Source organism: Podarcis melisellensis, assembly GCF_964234715.1.
Source record: "Podarcis melisellensis genome assembly, chromosome: 6".
NCBI classification, from domain to species: domain Eukaryota; kingdom Metazoa; phylum Chordata; class Lepidosauria; order Squamata; family Lacertidae; genus Podarcis; species Podarcis melisellensis.
Window position 1 is genome coordinate 8,880,085 of NC_138538.1, and position 22,948 is coordinate 8,903,032.

Consider the following 22,948-nt stretch of genomic DNA (forward strand, 5'->3'; position numbering starts at 1 on the left):
TAAAAATGGTGTGCATTTTTTTAAAATTTCTATGTAATGTACATTTTTAAATGCTGGTTTTATTTATATTTTGATTTTTTACCCCAAGGACTTCCTGCTTTTAGGCTCCTGGCTTTGCATTGACCATTTTAACGTATGTAAAGTGCTTAGAGCTTGGAGTGTTTTTACAGTTAAGCAGTATCCATTGTCGTGACCGACTCTGGGGTTGCGGCGCTCATCTCGCTTTATTGGCCGAGGGAGCCGGTGTACAGCTTCCGGGTCATGTGGCCAGCATGACTAAGCCGCTTCTGGCGAAACAGAGCAGCGCACGGAAACGCCATTTACCTTCCCGCTTGAGTGGTACCTATTTATCTACTTGCACTTTGAGGTGCTTTCAAACTGCTAGGTTGGCAGGAGCAGGGACCGAGCAACGGGAGCTCACCCCGTCGCGGGGATTCGAACCGCCGACCTTCTGATCGGCAAGTCCTAGGCTCTGTGGTTTAACCCACAGCGCCACCCGCATCCCATGCTATATGATTACCATATCCATCATGGTGGCTTGACCCAAAATGTCTCAGAATGGGAGTCCAGGTTTTGACAAAAGAACTTTAACTTTCCTGTTCCGGCTCTGGATGTTCCCTGAATAAGCTCATCCACCTGCAAGGATGGGGTCCAAAGGGTTATCTTGGCAGACTGTGCAAGAGAAACAACACAGTTCTGAATTTTGAGAAAGAGGGACAGAGGAAGACCTGTGCGCTGGCTGAAACACGGAGAGATCACAGTGAAAGCGGGCAATTACAACATAATTCTCCATTCGAATTGCAAACACCAGTTTGACCCCTTGCACACATTTTACAGGAGGGAAAGGGGGAAATGCAAAAGGCATTATAGATTACTATCTTGTTTTCCAAATTCTCTGCTGGTGTAATAGGATCTTGGCCTTCCTTAGGAAACCAAGGCCTCTTGGGTCTGTTGACAGTCTGTGGACATTGTGGCTTTAATATCGTGCCTACTCCCTTTCTCCCTACCCTATTGCTTAACATCCAGCGCGATGAAGGGCTCTGCAGAACTCATATGTTTGCTCACAAAAGAACTCCGGCATTTTGGTTGGTCCTCCTGTCATACATTTGCACCCTGCCTTTCCTCTCAGAACTTTCGAACACGGCCTTTCGCCAATCCGCCATTTTATCCTCTTAGCAACCAACCCTGCAAAGTAGGCAGAGAGGTAGCACCTGGTTAAAAGCACACTTCATGGGTAAAAGTACGGCTCTCCCGTCCATTTTAGATTCCGCCTCCCCATGGACCAATACAGTGGCATATTAAGAAAGAAAGTCATTTAGTGAGAAGCCAAGTTACAGGGAACCAGGCAGAGGGCCTTCTCGGTAGTGGCACCCGCCCTGTGGAACGCCCTCCCACCAGATGTCAAAGAGACATCTGAAGGCAGCCCTGTATAGGGAAGCCTTTAATGTTTAATAGACTACTGTATTTTAATATTCTGTTGGGTGGCTGGGGAAACCCAGCCAGTTGGGCGGGGAATAAATAGATATAGATAGATGATAGATGATGATGATAGATAGATAGATAGATAGATAGATAGATAGATAGATAGACAGACAGATATAGATATATAATGATAATAATAATAATAATAATAAAAGCCCATTGCTCCCAAATTCCAGGCTACAAGACACTTGGGTTCAGCGTTCGAAATTTGCCTGGTACATTTTCCACCTTGCTACTGGCCACTGGCGACCAAGTGAAGATAACCAGGAGCCAGGATGATGCATCTGGAGGTGACTTCCTAGGCATAGCTGTCAACTCTTCCCTTTTCTTGCGAGGAATCCTATTTGGAATAAGGGAATTTTCCTTAAAAAAGGAGAAACGTTGACAGCTATGTTCCTAGGGACACTTGGATCTTGACTGTTTTCACACGCTAACAACCCATCCTGTAGAATTCTATCCGTTATATTTTTATCCGCACAATCGGAATGAATTTCGGGAACCAAAATGTCATATTGAAGAATACGACTTCCGAGCCGCCTGGCCCCTAAATGGCAACCGGACATTCCGTTTTGGTGACTGTAACCCTGGTTTAAGGAGCCATTTTGCGCCTAGCTTATATATCTTGAGTTTCTAACATTGCTGGGGTTGAATGAAGGATTCCGCTGGTGCAAGAGGACTTCCTTTTCCTAGAATCATAGAGTTGGAAGAGACCACAAGGGCCATCGAGTCCAATCCCCTGCCAAGCAGGAAACACCATCAGAGCACTCCTGACATATGGTTGTCAAGCCTCTGCTTAAAGACCTCCAAAGAAGGAGACTCCACCACACTCCTAGGCAGCAAATTCCACTGTCGAACAGCTCTTACTGTCAGGAAGTTCTTCCTAATGTTTAGGTGGAATCTTCTTTCTTGTAGTTTGGATCCATTGCTCGTGTCCGCTTCTCTGGAGCAGCAGAAAACAACCTTTCTCCCTCCTCTATGTGACATCCTTTTATATATTTGAACATGGCTATCATATCACCCCTTAACCTCCTCTTCTCCAGGCTAAACATGCCCAGCTCCCTTAGCCGTTCCTCATAAGGCATCGTTTCCAGGCCTTTGACCATTTTGGTTGCCCTCCTCTGGACACGTTCCAGTTTGTCAGTGTCCTTCTTGAACTGTGGTGCCCAGAACTGGACACAGTACTCCAGGTGAGGTCTGACCATAGCAGAATACAGTGGCACTATTACTTCCCTTGATCTAGATGCTATACTCCTATTGATGCAGCCTAGAATTGAATTGGCTTTTTTAGCTGCCGCGTCACACTGTTGGCTCATGTCAAGTTTGTGGTCCACCAAGACTCCTAGATCCTTTTCACATGTACTGCTCTCAAGCCAGGTGTCACCCATCTTGTATTTGTGCCTCTCATTCCTCTTCTACCCCACACAACCCCCTTCCAAATCTGCTCTGGGGGGTCTCCCAAACGCCCAGAAAATATTTTGAGAGGCAGGGACTGGAAGGGACAGGAGAGGAAATTCAAGTCAACTGCCTGCAGAGAACTCTGGAGCTGTAAGCCTTTGACAAACAGCCTCCTTCCCTGTTTGTCATAACTTCTTCCCACCTTTACGCAACAATTAACTAACCAGCCTACCTATATTTATCATGTTGTGGAGAATGATTAACCAAGCCTTGACCATGCATTCAAAAACAGCTTAGAACCGCATTAGCCTCACTGGTTTCAGTCAGGTTCAGTCCATGTCTACAACAGAGGCAAAGGAGCCAACTAAATCACTGTATGAGTGGGAATAACTTTTGCAAGGTCAACGGCGCCTATAGCTATACTGTGCCCAAATTTGGGGCAACCAACCATCAGAGCACATTTGTGGGAAGCCTGGGGGAGGACTGGGAGTGGGACGTTGTTCTGCTTGCTCAATTATTTAGTGTTATAAGCAGTGCTTTTTTTCTTTAGAAAAATGTTTAGAAGGCAGCCCTGTTCAGAGAAGTTTTTAATGTGTGACATTTTAATGTATTTTTAATCTTTGTTGGAAGCCACCAAGAAAATCACCATTTTATAATCGGGAAAAATAAATAGAGTACCGTATTTTTCGCCCTATAGGACGCACCGTCCCATAAGGCGCACCTAGTTTTTTGGGGGGGAAATAAAGGGGGGAAATTATTTCCCCCCCAGGTGCGGGGCTGGGGCGGGGGAGGCCCGAGCTTCCCCCGACCCCAGTCCCCAAACAGGCAGCTCTCTGCAAGCCATGGGAGCCCAGCGCTGGCTCCCGCTGCTTGCGGAGAGGTCCGCGAAGCCTGGAGAGTGAGAGGGGTCGGTGCGCACCGACCCCTCTCGCTCTCCAGGCTTCAACGAAAGCCTGCATTCGCCCCATAGGATGCACACACATTTCCCCTTCATTTTTGGAGGGGAAAAAGTGCGTCCTATAGGGCGGAAAATACGGTAAATGGGAAAAAGTACAAAGATTCACAAAATGTTTTTGAGTATGTGTACCCCTGCGTCCCCTGAGAAAAAAAGCACTGGTTATAAGAATTTCAAGGTCTCTGTATAGAATATTCATATATGCACACATGTTTCTGACGTAGTATGGGGGGGGGGGAATAAAAAAAGAGACAAAGACAAAACATTGCTTAAGGCATTTGGTTTGCTGCTTTTGAAAAGGGGAGCCTTGCTAAGTCTGTTGCAGGAAGAGCAACGCAGGAGTCTTGTGACATCTCAAAGCCTTAAGCCACATTTTCACCAAATGTTTAAAGCACTATTGATACCACTTTAAACAGCCCTGGCTTCTCTCACCAAAGAACTCTGGGAGCTGTAGTTCATTATGAGTACTGAAAGTTGCTAGGAGACCCCCCTCCAGAACTACAATTCCCAGAGTGGTTTAACAATGAATCTCTCTCCACTTTGGGAACTGTAGGCTCATGAGGGGAATGTGTTAAAATATAAGGAAAAGGGAAAGGACTAATTTTGGTGTGCTGTCCATTAAATATTGGGGTGGGAAGCAATAACGACAGCATCTTACTTGCAGAACAGACTTTAACTTTGTGATCCAAGATACACCATTTCATTTGTTCTACGGGGTTAAATCCAGTGCTTTTCCCCCCTCAAGCAAATCAGTTTATAGTTCAAATCAGGAAAAATATATACAGTGATGTAAACAAAATCTGCTCCTTTTCCCTTATGGGGTATCCAAGAGCCCCTATAGAGTCCTTAAGTGGGTTCTCTATTGGTAGGAGATTGGTTTACCTGGGCAGCCTGGCCATTCTTTTGTGATGGTAAATACTTTAATTCCTGAATCCAGGTCACAGGCTCACCCTATTCATACACAAAGATGCCCTTAAGACAGGTAAGCAAAAGACAATGGAGAGGCTTTCCCCTTTCCTTCCTCCTTGCAGAGAAACATTTGAGGTCAATTTGGGAGAGTCAAAATGGTTTCAGGACTGTTCTCCTGTACTATTTCAGACATGTGGTTTACCTACTTATGTATGTGTTTGCCTTGTAAATTTAGGGCCATTTATTCTATATATTTGAGACCTTAAATTCTTACAACAAGCGTAAATGGACAAAACTACAAAGATTCACAAAATGTTTAGGGGTATGCGTACCCCTATGTCCCCCTCCCCAAAAAAGGCTGATTGCAGAAGAATTGATGCTTTTGAATTATGGTGCTGGAGGAGACTCCTGAGAGTCCCATGGACTGCAAGAAGATCAAACCTATCCATTCTGAAGGAAATCAGCCCTGAGTGCTCACTAGAAGGACAGATCCTGAAGCTGAGACTCCAATACTTTGGCCACCTCATGAGAAGAGAAGACTCCCTGGAAAAGACCCTGATGTTGGGAAAGATGGAGGGCACAAGGAGAAAGGGACGACCGAGAACAAAATGGTTGGACAGTGTTCTCGAAGCTACAAACATGAGTTTGACCAAACTGCGGGAGGCAGTGGAAGACAGGAGTGCCTGGCGTGCTCTGGTCCATGGGGTCACGAAGAGTCTGACATGACTAAATGACTAAACAACAAGTCCCCCCAGAAAAAGCAGTGGGTAAACCTAAAGTGCAGCTTCCTAGAACTGTTTAAGTGTTTCTCTGTTCCTTCTCTGTTCCACACTTCGTTGGCATGAGGATGGGCACTCTGCACATGCCCCAACAGAATAGGGATTTCCGAATAACCACTGGCACCCTTAACGATCTAGAGCTCTCAGGATTGTATTAAAGATAGCTTAAAAAACAAAATTAAAAGATCTAAGGTTGGCTAATCAGGGGCACCTTTTTAATTGATCTGTGAAGTGCCGTAAACCCTGCAGTTCCAGTTTCCATTGTCTAATTTTCCATTATCTTGGAAGCTGTTTCTCAAGCTCACTAGAAGGCATTCCAATGACTTGAAGGAGTGGCTCATAGCCTACTTAATGAACCCTTTCTCTCTATACACAGGTCACAAACCAGAACAACAACACTTTAGCTTGTTATGCTTGAGCCGGAGGCCTACGTTTGGCAGACTAGTAAATCCTTGCCAAAACAAACCCAGGGTTTGTGGAGATGCCCCATACAAATTAGATGTGAATAAAATGGTTTGAAAGAAAGTGCGGTACTTTTCACAGGTACAATCTAAGCTTCTTAAAGCCCAAGTCCCAAGGCTGTCTACTCAGAGAGGCAAGTTTCAGCCTTAGCTCTTAGCACATTCAAGAGGGCCAAATCACAATTCTTTTTAATTCTAGCCTTAAAAAATAAAAATAAAGACTAACATTTGCATTTCTCTGAAGCAAATGCAACTTTGATGCGTAAGAAACAGAAAATAATGAACTAAAAGTGAATAATGCATGTTTACAAAATAAATGCATGGAAGCAATGCGATTCATTGGGAGAGGGATAGCCTAATAATAATAATAATAATAATAATAATAATTTATTTATACCCCACCCATCTGGCTGGGTTTCCCAGCCACTCTGGGCGGCTTCCAACAAAATATTAAAAATACAATAAAATAGGTTTAGAATCATAGAACTGTAGATTTGGAATGGATCCCAAAGGTCATGTCACCCAACCCTTTGCAATGCAAGGATAACAGATGAATAATTCCTGACCAACAGCCACCCAGCTCCAATGGAGAAGCTGCATTGTGCTTATCTACATGACGTCTTCAAGATCCCCAATATTTTTTTGGGAATCGAACCCGCTGTTTTGCATGGCACTTGTAAATAATATACAATAACTCCACATGACAATTGCAAAGAAAAGGGAATTGAGGGTGGAATAATAAACTGTGGGCAAATCCTAACGAAATAGCTTTGAATCACATCCGACAATAAAGAAATGGAAATGTGCGGCCAGCTTCAGCATTGCATAATTTATGTGCAAGTTATTTATGTACTTCTGCACAGTACAAATTAGCACCAGAGCTTAATGTTCTGTCATGGGACAGGGAATAACTAACCACACACCACAGGGAGCAAAATAGGAGTTTGGGGAATACTGTGCTCATAAATCCACAAACAGGAACCGTAACAGAAAGAAGAGGACTGCCACACAACCCTTTATTATGGGGACTCAGTGTTGGCTCAGGAATGCAAGTTTTTCGCTGCACCCACACGTTCCCACCATCGTCAAAATGACACCCTGGTTCTTCCCCCCTCCAATCGGCCTCGGCCCAGTATTCCTGAAGGAGCATCTCCAGCCCCATCGTTCAGCCCTGACACTGAGGTCCAGCTCCAAGGGCCTTCTGGTGGTTCCCTCCCTGCGAGAAGTGAGGTTAACATGGAAGCAGGCAGAGGGCCTTCTCAGTAGTGGCGCCCGCCCTGTGGAACGTCCGCCTATCAAATGTCAAAGAAATAAACAACTATCTGACTTTTAGAAGACATCTGAAGGCAGCCCTGTATGGGGAAGCTTTTTAATGTTCGGTGTTTTGTTGCAATCATCATCATCATCATCATCATCAGATTGGAGCCACCCAGAGTGGCTGGGGAAATCCAGCCAGATGGACGGGGTATTAATAATAATAATAATAACTATTCAGATTTAGCATTTTCATGGGTTCCCCCCTCACACACCATTCATCGGATTTTCTGCAGAAATGGTTAAATCCAGATTAAATAGGAAATGGGATGGCATTTTGGGGCGGACAGTCCTTGCACGAACCTTGCGTGTATTAACAGTGCTAAATAGCTGTGTAATCACCTTACGTTAATTTAAAGCACACACACCTGAATCCTGGGAAATGCAGTTTGTTAAGGGTGCTGGAAGTTGTAGTATTAATTTACAGATCCCAATATTCTTTTTTGGGAGGGATGTGTGTGCTTTAAATGTATGGTATGTGCACATGCCTAAATGCACAGTAAACTGCCATGTGGAAGTACAGTGGTACCTCAGGTTAAGTACTTAATTTGTTCTGGAGGTCAGTTCTTAACCTGAAACTGTTCTTAACCTGAAGCACCACTTTAGCTAATGGGGCCTCCTGCTGCCGCCATGCTGTCAGAGCACAATTTCTGTTCTCATCCTGAAACAAAGTTCCTAACCCGAGGTTCTATTTCTGAGTTAGCGGAGTCTGTAACCTGAAGCATATGTAACCTGAAGCGTATGTAACCCGAGGTACCACTGTATCCTGAGAGAGAGAGAGAGAGAGAGAGAGAGAGAGAGAGAGAGAGAGAGATATGCAGCTGGAAACCACCATTTTTGAAAGTTTTCCTTCTGCAGTTTGCTCCCTCCAGGTCTGGCACAGGGTGGCCTCCCCAAAGTTAAGGATGCTGAAACTCACCTGGACCAATAAGAATCAGCGCCATCCTTTTTCATGCCCTCCTCCGCGGTCTTCAGCTGCTGCTTGAGATGATGGAGAGAGTGCAGATCAGCCCCGCACACCTGCGCTCCATTTTCACTGACACTCAGGGCCATTCAACTTTTTTTTAAAAAAATAATAATCAGTACAAGGCAAAAGTCCTCTTGTACAACGGCTTGTCGCCGCTGCCGAAATCTACGAAGCAACTGGATGCCAGCGAACAGATGGTGACACCCGCCCCCGGGGAATAGGGGGGGGGGTCCAAAAAAAAAAGAGCGATGTTTTTGCTATTATTTTTTATGATTCAATGACTCGTTTATTGGGCATGCTGATTGAATTTAAAAGCAGGAGGGGAAACCCAACCACCGGCCCCTCGGCCAAGTGAATCCATTCGCCCAGACAGTTTGCTGGCAGAGGAAGCGAAAACCTGCGCGCGGCGCGTTTGGTCTGGCGAGGGGAGTTTTTATTTCGCCCTTCTGCAATGAGCACCAAGTCCACGTGTCACTTTTTTCAGCGTCTCCTCTTCCTGTGTGGGGATTTCTGCAGGAAGTCTCGCCGCAGAAGGTCGAGGCTGCTCGGGGGCGATGCTTGCAAAAGGAGGAGCCCGGGAGAGACGCGTTTGCAGACAGATGCAGAAGTCAGAAAAGGCCAAGGTCTCGCCGGAGGCGGAGATATTTCAAGAAGCAGGTCAGGGTGATGCTATCCAAGATCCGAAACAAGATGCGTTGTTGTGCTGGGCGATTTGGAGATGGCGCGCGCGCGGTTTTGCTCTTTCGTCCTTTTGCAAAATCTATTGCCGAGCGCACGAAACAGCGTCTCCTTTCCCCGTCCCTAGAACTTTGCGCTCTGAGATTGACGTCTCCCTTCTCTCTCCAGCAGCGCCTTTTGATCCTGTTCGTCATGTTTGCAAACAGGATCCGGTGGAGGGATACACGGATGGTGGAAATGGCCAAGGGCTTCGGCACCCGCAAACAGAAAACTGAAAGCAGATGCGTAAGAGAGGTTGTGCCTGCGCGCCCGCGCGCGCCTCTGCTATTGCTGGTTCTCTGTGAAGCCAGACTGTGCAAACTTCGTGCATCAAGTCAGTGCTGCCCTCTTTGAAGAAATGAAATGAAAGGAAATACAGTACGCACTTCCCAGAATGGGTGCAAGACACACAGCCAAATAAAAAAAATGACAGCGTGTTTCAACTTGTTTACCAAATCTGCCACTTTGGAAATAGGAGCTGCTGGGCAGAGTAAAGGTAAAGGGACCCCTGACCATTAGGTCCAGTTGTGGCCGACTCTGGGGTTGCGGTGCTCATCTCGCTTTATTGGCCGAGGGAGCCGGTGTACAGCTTCCGGGTCATGTGGCCAGCATGACTAAGCCGCTTCTGGCGGACCAGAGCAGTGCACGGAAACGCCGTTTACCTTCCCGCCAGAGCGGTACCTATTTATCTACTTGCACTTTGACGTGCTTTCGAACTGCTAGGTTGGCAGGAGCAGGGACCGAGCAACGGGAGCTCACCCCGTCATGGGGATTTGAACCACCGACCTTCTGATCGGCAAGTCCTAGGCTCTGTGGTTTCACCCACAGTACCAACCACATCCCCGCTTGGCAGGGTAGGGTAGTGAACTACAATTGTGTTGCATACATATTTATTCCTCAAATCAGTAAAGGTGCTTCAGAGTGGTTTACAACACTATCGTGTTTTTTCTTTTTCTTTTGTAGGAAATCTCTGGAGCATTTGCTGTGGTGCATCGTAACAAGTTCAAGAAGAAAATAAAATCATGTAATAATTTAGGTAAGAGGTTGTTTTTCCGGCTTTCCAATCCGATACAGAGGTCTCCCCACTTATGCACGCTTGATTCACTCCAAACCCAGGTGAGGGTAGCCAGGAAATAATTAAAGAAATCAATCTAAACTGCAGAAAGGTGTGACGAGGGCAAAAATGACCCCAAAAGTTGGAAAACTGCAGAAATGTTGTGAAAGGGGCAGGAAAACAGCAATCCCAGGAGATTTTGCATCCGTCTCTGTGGAGAGTTGGAGCTTGAGAAAGGTTTGGAGGGAGCGATTGTGGCGGAGTTTGGCTTTTTAGATGGGTCTTCCACGCTGTACGCAATTTTACATATTCATGCGGTAACCAGGAACGTAACCCCTGGGCAAGTGGAGAGACATCTGTATTTATTGTAAGCAGGTGAAAACACGGTTCCTGGACACTGCCCTAATTCCCTCCATTTTCTACTTGTTTTGCCCGTTGAATTGAGTAATTGGATTGGCTATAAATTTGCCACATTTAACCCATGACAGCTCTTGGCCCAGTTGAGTGAACATCAGTTGGAGGCTCATAGGCCAAGTCCACCATCCAGAAAATGTCCATTGGCTGAGTCTGCCCACATATCTAAATATAAGAACCAGGTGTCTAAAAATAGTATGGTAGAACAATCCAATCGGACTTTCTCTAGTGTAAATGTACATTGTTGCAAAGGATCCCGAATCCTCAGTGTTTAGGAAATGAAGGCTTAGGCAGTAATACAGTCATTTTGGACGCTACAGGGTTTAACACATGAATTTAAGCAGCTCTTATAGCGCAGCTTGAACCATGCGCACATCGTTTACTCAGAAGCTTTCTTTGCATTGTATGCGGCCCATACATTCTTAATACATGTAGAAAAAACAAACAAGGCACTCTCACCGGTTAGGTTATATTCATATTTAAGACTGCTAATTTGGTTCATCATGTGACAAAATTATAATTGACAACCACTTTTGAGCATGTAGCTCTTAAGATTTTAGGAATGTCAGTGTGGGATAGAATAAATCAAATGTACATACTGCTTACAAAAATGTAGGTTTTACCTTTCTTACATTCTCTTACACATTTGGAAATGTGTATTAGTCCCAGCGCAGGGATGTTGCTTAAATTGACTCAATTAGTTATCCTAAAGGACAAAGTTCTTTTGCATACTGAAGAGTGCAGTGTCATTAAATTCTTTGCCTAGTCTACAGCTAAGGATCATGTTGCACCCTTACTGGAAGTGTGTTTTACATAATACAGTGTTCTGTATGCATACTCTTCCATTGTCGTAATAGCCTCTCATCCTCTTTGAAGAGAGTTCTAATCTCCTTGAGAAATAATGAGGGGAGAATCAGGATATTGTAGCTCTCACAGGTTTAATGAATGCAGCATGCATAGCTGTCATGTTCTATAAAATCTGTACCTTCTTTAAAACAAGCACTTATTCCCAGAGAATCCCACCCACCCAATCACATTTTGAAACAGAGATCCTGTTTAGTCTCAGCTGATCTCAGAAATACAACTTCTGGACTGTGTCACTTGCGACTCCTGGGTTCCAGTTCAGGATGCTTTTTGGGTGTTAATTCTTCCTTCTTCTCACAATAGCTTCGCTTTTAGGAAGCTCTAGCATTCCGTGCAAATTGCATTCATGTCTTTTCTACTGCTCAAGTCCATACTTTTATTATATATTCTTTTAAATGACCTTATCACACGTTGAAGTCCCCCTTCTTAGGGGAATTTTTAAACTATAAATCAAAGAGCACAATAACTAGAGAAGGAAAATAGAAACTGTGTGCCTTTGGAAATGCTGATTTTTTTTAAAAAAAGAAATATGGCTTTCATTAAAAGGAAAGAACATTGGTGACTTACCCGTAGCCTCAGTTCAAAGCTAGGTATGGGTTTCTTCTTTTTCTGTCTTCTAAAATATTCCATGAATGTGGTCTCCACTGAGCCAAGAAATCTATGCTAGGAATGTTGGTTTATATGGAAATTTAAGGGGATTGTCAGTTTAGAGCAATATATGGGGTAGTATGGCCCCCTCTGGTCCTCACCCTGTACTCAGCTCTCACTTGTGGCTCCTAGAAGTTGTCAGCATGCTACAGCAGCCACACCCCAGGAGCAGCTTCGACTGGCCAACTAAACCAGGTGAGGGTAGCCAATGGGTCCCAAATCCTAGGTGAGTTTGGGACTCCCCTGCATGTGAAGATTGAGCGGATGAGACCAATAGTGGGTCCAGTGGTCAAGAAGACAGTTTCTGCCCCTGCTGTAGAGGGAAATGAGGGGCAGATGGGACTCATCAACCTGGGAAGGAAGAAGGAAAACTCTGATCCTAAACCTCTGCTTCCTTTGGGAGAAGAAAGGGCTAAGGAGTAACCTCTACACAAATCCGGAGTGGAGTCCCTAAGATGGTTGGATTGCATCTTGTACAACTCCTGCAGCCAGGCTGGTGCCAAACGTATTATTCTGCCTTCCTTTGGAACACATCAGAGAGGCTGAGAAGGCTGCCTTGTTGTCTGGGCAGCCCAGGACCCCCATACATACTGCTCAGGCTTAAACACCATGGAAGGTCATTTTGGTGCTGCTAACGCAGGGGTTTGACTTCACCCCCAGAAGTGTACTCTATTGTCTCTCGAAACACATGGAAGCCAGAAACAGATGGAAGCCAGCAACACTACGGATCATTTTCCTCATAAACACCACAGGTTGCGTCCAACGCTGCGTTGCAAGCTGAATGTATTTTTGTCGGTGAAGCAGAACGCCACCTCTTCCTCCTCCCCCCTGCAGCATGCTGCACTGCCCTCAAGTTCTGTTCCAGAGCAATGGAAAAAAGTAGGTCTATAATCCAATTAAATATGTCTTAAGACTATAAAACTCGTACAATTAAATCACTTAAATTTTCATATCAGTAAAAAAAAGTTGTCATCACCAGCCATGCACACATGTTTGCCTTTTAAGATAGTGCTCATCATACATTTTAGTATTTGCTTTTTTAAAAAATTAAATTTACTCTAATTATCACTTTTTAGGTCATAAAAATATCACTTGATTAAACTAAACATTGCCACACACAAAATCATTATGCAAATCACCACAATTTGATATATAAAGGTCTTAGAAATGAAAATCTTCTTGATATGAAATTCGAACCTGGTTGGGGACTATTAATATTATTTCATGGGTACACACAAGCCTGCCTCCTCTACAGTGACGGTTAGCAGTTACTAAGTGTGAAGGAGTGGGAAGCATTTAAACTTATTTTCCACACATACTTTTTATGACGGCATTTCAAAAACACAAATGTAAAACGTATTGTTCAAAGTGGTATTTAATGCTAAGCAGTTAAGAGTGGCGGTCTAACATTATGGAGCTAACAAAATTGCAACCATTCATCCATAGCCACCAGGATAAGACATTTCTCATGCATATGACAAATCCATTTACGTAGTGAGGGCTGATTCCTGTGTACAATATTTCATAAGTTATGGTTCACAGCCTCCCCCATTTGAGAATAATTCAAACTGATTATATTATATTTTGTATATGCAAACTATTTTATATACACATGAATATAAAGATCCCTAAAAGTACCATTGGGATGACACCCTTGAACTTTCTGTAAAATGCATAGCTTTCTTTCATACCATTTTAAATATTTTCTCTCAAGTTACCCAAAAAACTTTACAGATTAAAGCTGCTTCAGTGTGTGATATTTAAAAAAAAGACCAAAGGAAATAAATCTCAACTGTCATATTTAAACCTCTTGGGGAAATCTCACATATTTGGCTCTGAAATTAAATGAATTAAGTAAGCTAATGGAAGTTCCAGTTATCTTTGCACTCTTGGAAGAAACCTTGTGCTCTAAACACACAGGAATCTTCTTAAGCAGGGTTGCAGTGCAGGATTTCTGGTGCAGTGACCTGTTCAACTTTGCGCTGAAAGCTGAAACTCCAAACATTTTCCAAACCTGCACTTTTGCATCCAACAGCCAAGAACAGGAAGAAAAGCAAGTCATAGTTGAGGAAAGGTTTAGAGCCATTTCACTTTCACTGTTTCACATTGTACTTAAAACAAAAGATCTTTATCCACACGAATTGCAACTCTCTGTTCTCGGTTAAATGCAGCTACAGGTCATTTAACAGGAAACAAACATCAGGTTTAAAAAGCTAGCCCATGACACTAAAAGTCAGGTGGTCCGTTTTGCAACAGCTTAAAACTGTGTGGCATCAGAGCTTCAGTCGGTGAAGACGGACTATATTCAGCTAGACTTGTGAAACTAGTATATCTCAAAAGCTTGCACAAGAATGCCTTCTCTAGAGCCAAGCTTCATACAAATGCCAACAAGTTTTCACAGTAATCATCAGCAACTATGGGCACACATTTCCCCAGGAACCTCTCCCAAACAATTTCCATATATTTCTTTGAGGTTTGCACGGAAGAGATTCCAAGTATGAGATTTATTGTACTAGCGAGTCCCAGTGACTAGCTAAGCATGCTAGAAGCCAAATCGTTTTAGGTTTATCATCTACCCACTAAGCTTAGGTTCTGAATGAATCATCTAAAACATTACTGAATTGATTGTGCAAACTGGGAGGAAGCTGCTTTCATGTAAGATTTGCAATGGGAGGCTTGTGCATGTGTCGGAATTAAATCTACAGTGGCCAGATAGCCACTGGACTATAAGCAGCATTATTAACAGCTTTTCTACTGAATTCTGCCATTTCCTCAACAGCCCTGCTGGCAACTTAACTGAATGGGTGTTTTGTATCGCCATCTTTGAAATAGTAAGGGTTAGTGCTTAATACTAAACAGCGGAACAAGTGAACATTCCTTTAAGACAGTCATACATGCGATGCAGCATCCCACACCTTAGCAAAAATTACAAGGCAGCAACAATATAAGAGGGACTTCATGGAATTACAGGGCCTTTAGCTGGTGTAGAAATAAGCTCTATCACCGTGATTCAAAATACTAGATGGGAATTCCAAGATGGAAGATTTGTAAAATCACAGTTCTCTTTACCCAAGGCAGGAAACTTGATAAAACCTCCACCATCATCATTATAAATTACAGCCCAAGAACTTCCATGCTATTTCAGTGTATCGGCATTACATCAGACGTTTATTCTAACTGGAAATGGCCCCAGCCATAACAACAAAGCTGAGTATTTTATACCCACCCCCCAAGACACACTGTTGGCATTAAGGATGTAGCTACCACCCACACCAATACTACAGCTGGTGGTATTATTTTTTTTAAAAAAATAAACAAAACCCCAATGAAAGAAAATCTAATTACCAAGTGATTTCATGTCTTGTTTCAGAGGCATATTTTTGTCATTCTTGAAAACTATAAAATAAAAAGCCTTTATTGTCAGCAATACTTCGAAGAGAACTAGGCCCATCATAAATATAACATTCAGCCCCATATAAATAAGTCACCAAGGTGTGAAAAGCAAGGGAATTATTTCCAATTACAGCGTACAAGCTTCCTATGCTATACTCTATGCAGAAAAACAACATTGCCATGAGGTTTACAAAATGATCACTTCAACCAGTTGCTAGTTTATAAATAGGGAATGCATATTTGGCTATAAATTAACACAGAAAATAGTCAATATTCAAGTGAGAGACAGGTTAACTGGAGAGTTGCCAGGAGCTTCAACATTAATTCACTGGCCACCGAAATGTGTTTCAGTAGCCAGACATTACAAACCTTCAGCACAGTATATATATATATATATATATATATATATAAGAAAGACTTGGTTTTTTGCTTAAAATGTATGACAGTGCATAGCCTAAGTCAGATGGTCAAAGTGATACAATACTTCTCAATGCTGATCTGCTGCATTTTAAAAAGGGACCCATCTCCCTTTAAGTATGCTTGCCAAGAAAAACAAAAAAACCCACACACAACCAAATTGCAAAGTCCTGAACTGTAGTAAAAATATTTCAGTCACAGACTGATTAAAAATGTATATAACTGTGCAGTTCCGAGTGTTAAAATGTCCACCTGCACATTTTACTTGGGTTCCTCAATTGTCCCCTTGCTGAGGTCTGTCATTTTGGGATATTTTACTTTCTTCTGGTCCAGCTCGTTCTGAGCCCACAGTAGTAATTTCAGTAATTTAGCCAGCTTGGGTGTCGACTCACGATTTTCATAGTCTAGAACAGCTTGGTTAACTTCGCTCCAAACCTAGAGAGAGAGGAGCAACTCAGTTTAGCACAATATATGCATATGTCATGGAAAGTCAACGTTATCTACCAACAGTTTTTGACCTGAAGGACTAAATTCCTCTGCAGGTATCGTGACCTTGGGCAAGCGACTAAATATCAGTCTCAAGCCGCCCCCCCCCCCCCCCCGTAAAATACGAACTCTAGAGCTGCAGGATATTGCAGAGCACAAAGAACAAAGTCATGCCAAGAGGCTTTCGGTGGCTATTTCCCAGCTCTGTAACTTCCTTTTAACAAAGCTCAGACGTTAGTATCAAATTCCACAAAAACATCAGTATTTAATTGAAGATTGTTCCTCTGATAAAAATAAAGCTCAGTGTGGGTCTTTTTGAGATAAAGGGAGTGGTAACTTAGAAAGCCTACTGGAGTGGTAAAGGTCATCTATATTTTCCTTTTTCATCCTGTTAGAATAAAACAAAACAAAAGTAACTCGTTCTAATGTTCACCAAGTAAAAGTTGCTCCCAGCAACTGACCAGCTAGAGCTGCAATTCTAACCCCCCTTACCTGGGACCCATTTAATTCAATAGGACTTCCTTCTGCGTAGACACATTGTGCTGTAAAATGTCAGTTGATCAATCCAGAGATTAAACTGGTTCAAGCTTCCTTTTCCACAACATTTTAAAAATGCTACTCATCCTCAAACTTTGGGGCATAAGATGAACTAAAAATCTAAATAAGCTAACTGAAAGCCACCAGCAAACTTTCAGAAAAAAGTAACATGATTTATTACAAAAGATGATGGAAAGTGAAAACCTGTACAGACAGCTTTTCTTTACCTCAGGTTAAGTACTTAATTCGTTCTGGAGGTCTATACTTAACCTGAAATTGTTCTTAACCTGAAGCACCACTTTAGCTAATGGGGTCTCCTGCTGTTGCCGTGCCGCCGGAGCCCAATTTCTGTTCTCATCCTGAAGCAAAGTTCTTAACCTGAGGTACTATTTCTAGGTTAGTGGAGTCTGTAACCTGAAGCATATGTAACCTGAGGCGTATGTAACCTGAGGTACCACTGTAATAAAGGGCAAATCTTAAAAGTGTCCTTTTAAGAGGTACAAGGGATTAAGCGCAATTACTTTCTGTCTCTGCATCATGTTGAGCAAGTCTCCAAAAGGTGATTCTTCTGGGTTATCGAAAGCAAGCAGGGCAAGAGTGCGCTCCATCTCAGTCAGGCATTCCCGGCTCTCCTCGCCTTGTTCCGCTAACTGCGTCTGAGCAAACTCCAGCGCAGCTTCTGTTTCACGCTGCCGAATCAACTCAATTAAATGCTGTTGCTGCACCAGCCAACCAAAAAAAGGAAACAAAAAAGAAATAGGGAGACCGTACAGAAAAATTAAATACAGTTCATTCAGTTTCTTTCACTTGATCAATGTTCTTCTAAAAATATGTCAGCTGAGCCTTCAAGTGAAGCCTTTAAATTAGAACTTGGGAACTAGCTACTGAAAAGAGTGTTAAAAGCAGCAATGTCAGAGAAATCAGGTTACATTTCCTAGCATGAATTTTCTCTTGCTTCCCTATGTTAACTATGGTTTAATAGTATGCCTGAATCAGCACTAACAGTGGTTAACGGTAACTAGTTTCCCTCTCAAAACAGGTGCTACAATTTTCTTCAATTCCTAATTTGAAACTCAGGTTAAGATGGAAACTATGGTTGACCAAGACAATGGTTAACAACAATGAATGCTAAACAATGGTTAAAGCCCCCAGGAGAAGGAAGCGGGCATACAATTCTGCTGCTTATTCCTATCTACACCAGGCCAAAGTGTGTTAAGAACGCACACCATACATACAGGATACCAAAACAGAAGAAAAAAAAGCTTTCTGAATATAGCAACCTTTCTTCACCACTGTCAATTAGTTTTAAATGTAATCAATGCCAGTTTCAATGTGAATCTTACCTGTAAGTGGAAGTAAAGGTACCGGTTCGTATCTAACAATTCTGGGTGAAGGCTGTTGATCAGTGCAATGGCTTCCTGAATCTGGCCTTTGAGGATCATCTCTCGAATTTTTATTCTTTCATCCAGGGTCTCTAAATCTACACTGGGCTCAATTCCAGACTCCATCCGAAACTTTTCTGCTGCCTCTTTGAAGCCTTCTGAAATGCAAAAAGAAACTGCTTGCAGAAAATGGAAATCAATTCAATCAATCAATCAATCATATTTGTATGTCACCTTTCCAAAATTAAGACAGCTTCCAACATTAAAAATCACATAATTAGAAACACAGCAAAAGTAGTCATAAACAATAAACAAAACATCAAAAAGTGCAAAACCAAATCAAACAATATCTACATAAATGGCTAAATTGGAACAGTAGTACACTTGATATTTCCATAAATTCCATACATTTCTTAAAACAGGATTCATCTAATGAATTGACAAAGGCTCCCCCCAATTGGTCAGGTATGCTGTCAGGAGAACCTCCAGAACAGTGTACAGGGGGAAAGGATAGTAAATTCTTGCAATACACAAATACTCCCATGATGTCTCAAATGAATACCCGTACATGGTTATTGTGGTAACTTTATTTTCTAAATAAAGTAATCAGCTGACTAATTACCTGTAACAAGGTAGTTCATGATCAAGCGGTTCATGTCAGCTCTCTGGATGTGCAAATTATTAAGTTTTTCCATCCACTCGTCTTTTGTGATTTCATCGGGTTTTTCGGCATAACTCATTCTTGTCCCTCACTAGGAAGGGTGAGAAAAAAACACAGGCAAGATAAATTACTGTGATTGAGCCGATACAAGAGAACAAGCAAATACCTCATTACTTTTCCAAGATGGCTTTTACTGTTCACTCTGTAAAAAACAGCAACCAGAGACAGTAAACTTATGCACGTCCTGATTTCACAGCTTGTACTCCATCAGGACAGCAGCTCAGTTTAGAACACAAATGTTCTGTATGCAGAACATCCCAGGTTCTATTCCCCTGCCAGTTAAAACGTTCTCAGATAAACAAGGGTTCCGGTTGGGACACAGAACAGCAACTATCAATCAGAAGAGACAATTCTGGTCTAGATGGTCCAGTAATCAGTCTTGGCATAAGCAAACTTTCTATGCATAGATCAGCTGGAAGGGGGGTGTGTTTGAAGACTAGAAAGCGCAAATCATGAAGTCAAGATATGGGTGAGTTGTCCCAGATATTAAAGAGGGAGTAAGGGAAAATCAAACCCACTTGTTATATGCAGGGGTCACATATTTAATGAGCAGTTCTAACATAAAACATGGCATAACCATAGAATGGTTAATACATCTTATCAAATGCTCATCACAGTACATGCACTGTTAATTACAATAAAAACAGCACTACATATTATTTGTTGTAAACAATTTTTATATGTACACAGTTGTAATTCTATCAGTGTTTATTGTTTTTAATAACTGTTTATATAGTAGTGCTGTCGTGACATGTAGTGGCAAGCACCTAATCATTATTAGCATTTATACATGTAGTGCTTTTTGAGTGCACAAAGGAGTTTTATATATATCCTCACAGTAATTCTCACAACAATCCTACAAAGTAGACAAGTGTCTTTACACCCCCGTGTCACAGAACAAAGGCTGAGGAAATGTTGGCTTGAATATTGACACACATTGACGGAGCTGAGATTGGATTTTCTGGTTCACAGCTCATCTTCTGATGACATATTACTAATTAGAGCAAATGGCCATGGCACAAATATGAAGGCATCTCAGATCTGCTTTCACACCTAGCTGTTCTTGCTGTTCTCTCTTAACTTTGCCATGATCCAAAAGCACTTTTCAAACTATCAAACACTGCAGAGGTGGGGTAACTGGGGGCAGGCACCATAATGGAATGGTTTGAACCCTGAACAGCAGCATTCCACGCTGCAATGTTTTGTGGCAGGGTCTTATTCACAGCCTTTAAAGTGACTGGACAAATTGATGGGGGACAGGTGTGGAAGCACATTTAAAAATGACAGAAAAAAAGAATTTGGTCAGCATGCTTCTGGTTACAAGATGTGAGGTAAACAGCAGATGAAGGTTATCCCCTACACAGTTTGTCAACTTTAGAAACACTAAAATAGAAAGACACTGGTCTGATCCAGTTACACAATTTATATTTTATTATGATAGAAGGAATTAACAAAGAAAAATGCTTACTGCTTACACATCTCAGTCACAAAGAAACATTTCCAGCACAACCATAACCATTTCTACTCATATGTTAAGTCCTAGAGAATTCAGTGTCATGTAGCCTTAACAAGATCTAGTGTAATTTCTTATACATTCTTATTTATAGATAAGTTAATTGACCCTAGAATTGCTCTTAATAATGGGCAGGCAGCACAGAAATATAATATTCAATACAGACCGAAAATGATTTGAAATGCCTTTCTTTCAACTTGTTTCCATAGAACTGTAGCTTAAAAATGAACAGAAAATATGCAAAGCACTATGGCTCCAATGAAGCATTAAAGAGGTGAAATATTTAATTGGGTGTACCACAGAAAGCTACTGTAATCAGACTACCACATTCAAAACAAGTCAGAACAAAATCTTGGGAATAAGTTTCAGTGAGGCTTTGCAGCAACTAAACATACATATGCTATTAGTCTCACTGTTAATAATGGGTCCTGAGCAATCACTCCCTCAAACACCAAGCTTCCTGTTTGTAAAATAAAAGAACTAAGTCCCATGTTTATTTGTTGGAAGGACAAGTAAATAATCTTGGAATTGCTATTAAGCTGTATGGTTTAATCCCACCCTTTTTGGGTGCACGAAGGCTGAACACCAGACTGAAAACTGGTGTCTTGCTGCCATGAAATGTATCTTACTCAGTCTAGATGATTCCTTGACAAAATGTTAGGTTTAGTCATTTTAATTATCACTCACTAGCAACACTACCACCTCTATAAAGTCTCATTAGGTCTTCAAGGATAGCATAGGCTGAACTGAAAAAACTGCTGAGGACTGTGTTGCAAAATATACACTCGTAGGAGTCTCCAGTGATGAGCTAACTGAAAGCCCTTTAAAGATAAAGCTCAAGCAATGTGTCACAATAAACACCTAAACGGAACTGCTGCGGAATCTATTAGGATAGATGCATCCCTTTGATACAGGCTCCATCCAGAACTGAAACCGCTTTCCTCTTTCCAAAGCTCTGTTAAAAACCAACACGTCCCTAATTGAGACACATAACATCCGAGGATGGTTACTAAGTTCACGGGTAGAGAAAAGATCGGTCTTTTTTTTTTTCCATTTTGCTTGCACGGTATATAGGTTCACATGTGTACTGAGCGCCGAACGCTCCGGTTTCCGATAGAACACAAACAAAAGTCACTCCGAATATGAACCACGTGTGTTGTTTCTGGGTAAAAACGAAACGTAAAGAAAGCCTTTCCCCTCCTCCTCCCCCCCCCACAAAAAAAAAAGGTTCAGAACGAGAAGCGCCTTTTTAAAACTTGAGAAGAAGAGGCGCTCCAATCCGTTTCGCGCAACGCAGGAATCGGATCCGGTTTCTCCCTTTCGTTCCCCCCACCCTTTTTTTAAAAAAAGGGCTCCATGAAAGCTTGCATTTCCTTGAAATAAAAACGAGAGTGTCGAGGGAGCAGCGCACAAATATTAACAATAAAAAGAAGCGAAACCCCGAAGCTTGTCCCTGCCCCTTCAGGGAAAGTGCGAGACAGGCGGGGAGGCCGCGTCGTGTCAAATGGCGGGGGGGGGGGGAGAGAAAAAGAAGGGAAAAAGCCCCAGTAAGGAAGAAGAGGCGGCGGCAGAGTCTCCCGCGACATGAGCTCCTCCCGGCCGCGTCTCGGGGCTTCCTTCCTCTCGCCTTCCGAGAGCAGGCCCAGGCGGGGGCGGACCCCTCGGCGCCACCAGGCAGGCCTCACGCCGCCCCAAAATGGCTGCTTCCCCCTCAGCCGCCGCATCCCGCCACGGAGAAGGCCTCCATGCCCCCACGGGGGGCCGCCGCCGCCGCCGCCTTTCCCCCCTCCCACAGGTGACCCTCTCCTCACCGGCGCCGCCATTTTACTCACCGACCGAGCTCGCCGCCGCCGCCGCCTCCTCCTCCGCCGGGCCTTCAACGCCAGGCCCCGTCACCTGCTCCGCCCCCCTCCTCCCTGCGCCGCTCTCGCTCCCGCTCCCCCCCCCCACACCCCCGCCGCCGGCCTCTCGCAGGCCGCGCCTCTCGCGAGAGCTCCGCCAAAGCCGCCCTCAGCCAATCGCCTCCGAAAGGTCTCGTGGATCATAGAGAAGAGGGAGAGGGGGGATCGGCACTGAGGGGAAAGAGGGAGGGGCGGTCTATAGAGAAGGGGCGTCCTAGAACGGCCTAAATATGGTAGCGTTAGAAGGCGCTGCAAGGGAATCTTTGGCCCGGCGTGGGATTCGAACCCACGACCCCGTGATTGAGAGCCTCATGCGCTACCGGCTGAAGCTGTTAAGTTCTAATTTTAAAAAATAATAATAATTCTCAAGCGACATACAAAAAGGAAACGATAAAGCTGTTTAGTCAAAACAGTAAAACAGCATTATAGAACCTGATGACTACAGGTGCAGGTAATTCATTCTGATGGAAGTGGTAAAGCCGGGGTGAAAAGACGTCCTTCTTGTGGGAAGGACATAGCTCAGTGTTAGAACTAGTGACTTGCATGCAGAAGGTTGGAGATTCAGTTCCAGGTGTGTCTAGTTTGGGCTGGCAAGGTCCCCTGCAAACTGAGTAGATGTTATTGGGATGCACATTGAGG

At 43.2% G+C, this 22,948-nt stretch overlaps 2 protein-coding genes and 1 long non-coding RNA gene across 4 annotated transcripts in view; 1 reads left to right on the forward strand and 2 right to left on the reverse strand.

The window, feature by feature from the left end:
• SLC17A9 (solute carrier family 17 member 9) overlaps positions 1 to 8,348 on the reverse strand; it is a gene marked incomplete at its 5' end in the record, with an annotated part of 32,472 nt that extends 24,124 nt beyond the window's left edge. The window contains one exon of the mRNA XM_081917063.1: positions 8,215 to 8,348. Coding sequence (XP_081773189.1) covers positions 8,215 to 8,348 — 134 coding nt within the window. The remainder of the gene's footprint in view (positions 1 to 8,214) is intronic.
• Positions 8,349 to 8,780: 432 nt separating this feature from the next.
• LOC309373205 lies at positions 8,781 to 15,754 on the forward strand. 2 transcript variants are annotated; one of them, XR_014169834.1, is made up of 4 exons: positions 8,786 to 8,919; positions 9,109 to 9,833; positions 9,943 to 10,022; positions 12,655 to 15,754. It is a non-coding gene; the product is annotated as an uncharacterized lncRNA (long non-coding RNA). The 2 variants fall into 2 exon arrangements; XR_014169833.1 differs by lacking the exon at positions 9,109 to 9,833 and having other exon boundaries at positions 8,781 to 8,919.
• GID8 (GID complex subunit 8 homolog) lies at positions 13,319 to 22,370 on the reverse strand. The gene is made up of 5 exons (XM_081917328.1): positions 22,241 to 22,370; positions 18,797 to 18,926; positions 18,136 to 18,332; positions 17,314 to 17,511; positions 13,319 to 16,204 (listed from the first exon to the last, which is right to left on the reverse strand). Exons 2-5 carry the CDS (start codon positions 18,912 to 18,914, stop codon positions 16,031 to 16,033), a joined length of 687 nt encoding a protein of 228 aa, XP_081773454.1. The 5' UTR covers positions 18,915 to 18,926; positions 22,241 to 22,370; the 3' UTR covers positions 13,319 to 16,030.
• Positions 22,371 to 22,948: the final 578 nt, after the last annotated feature.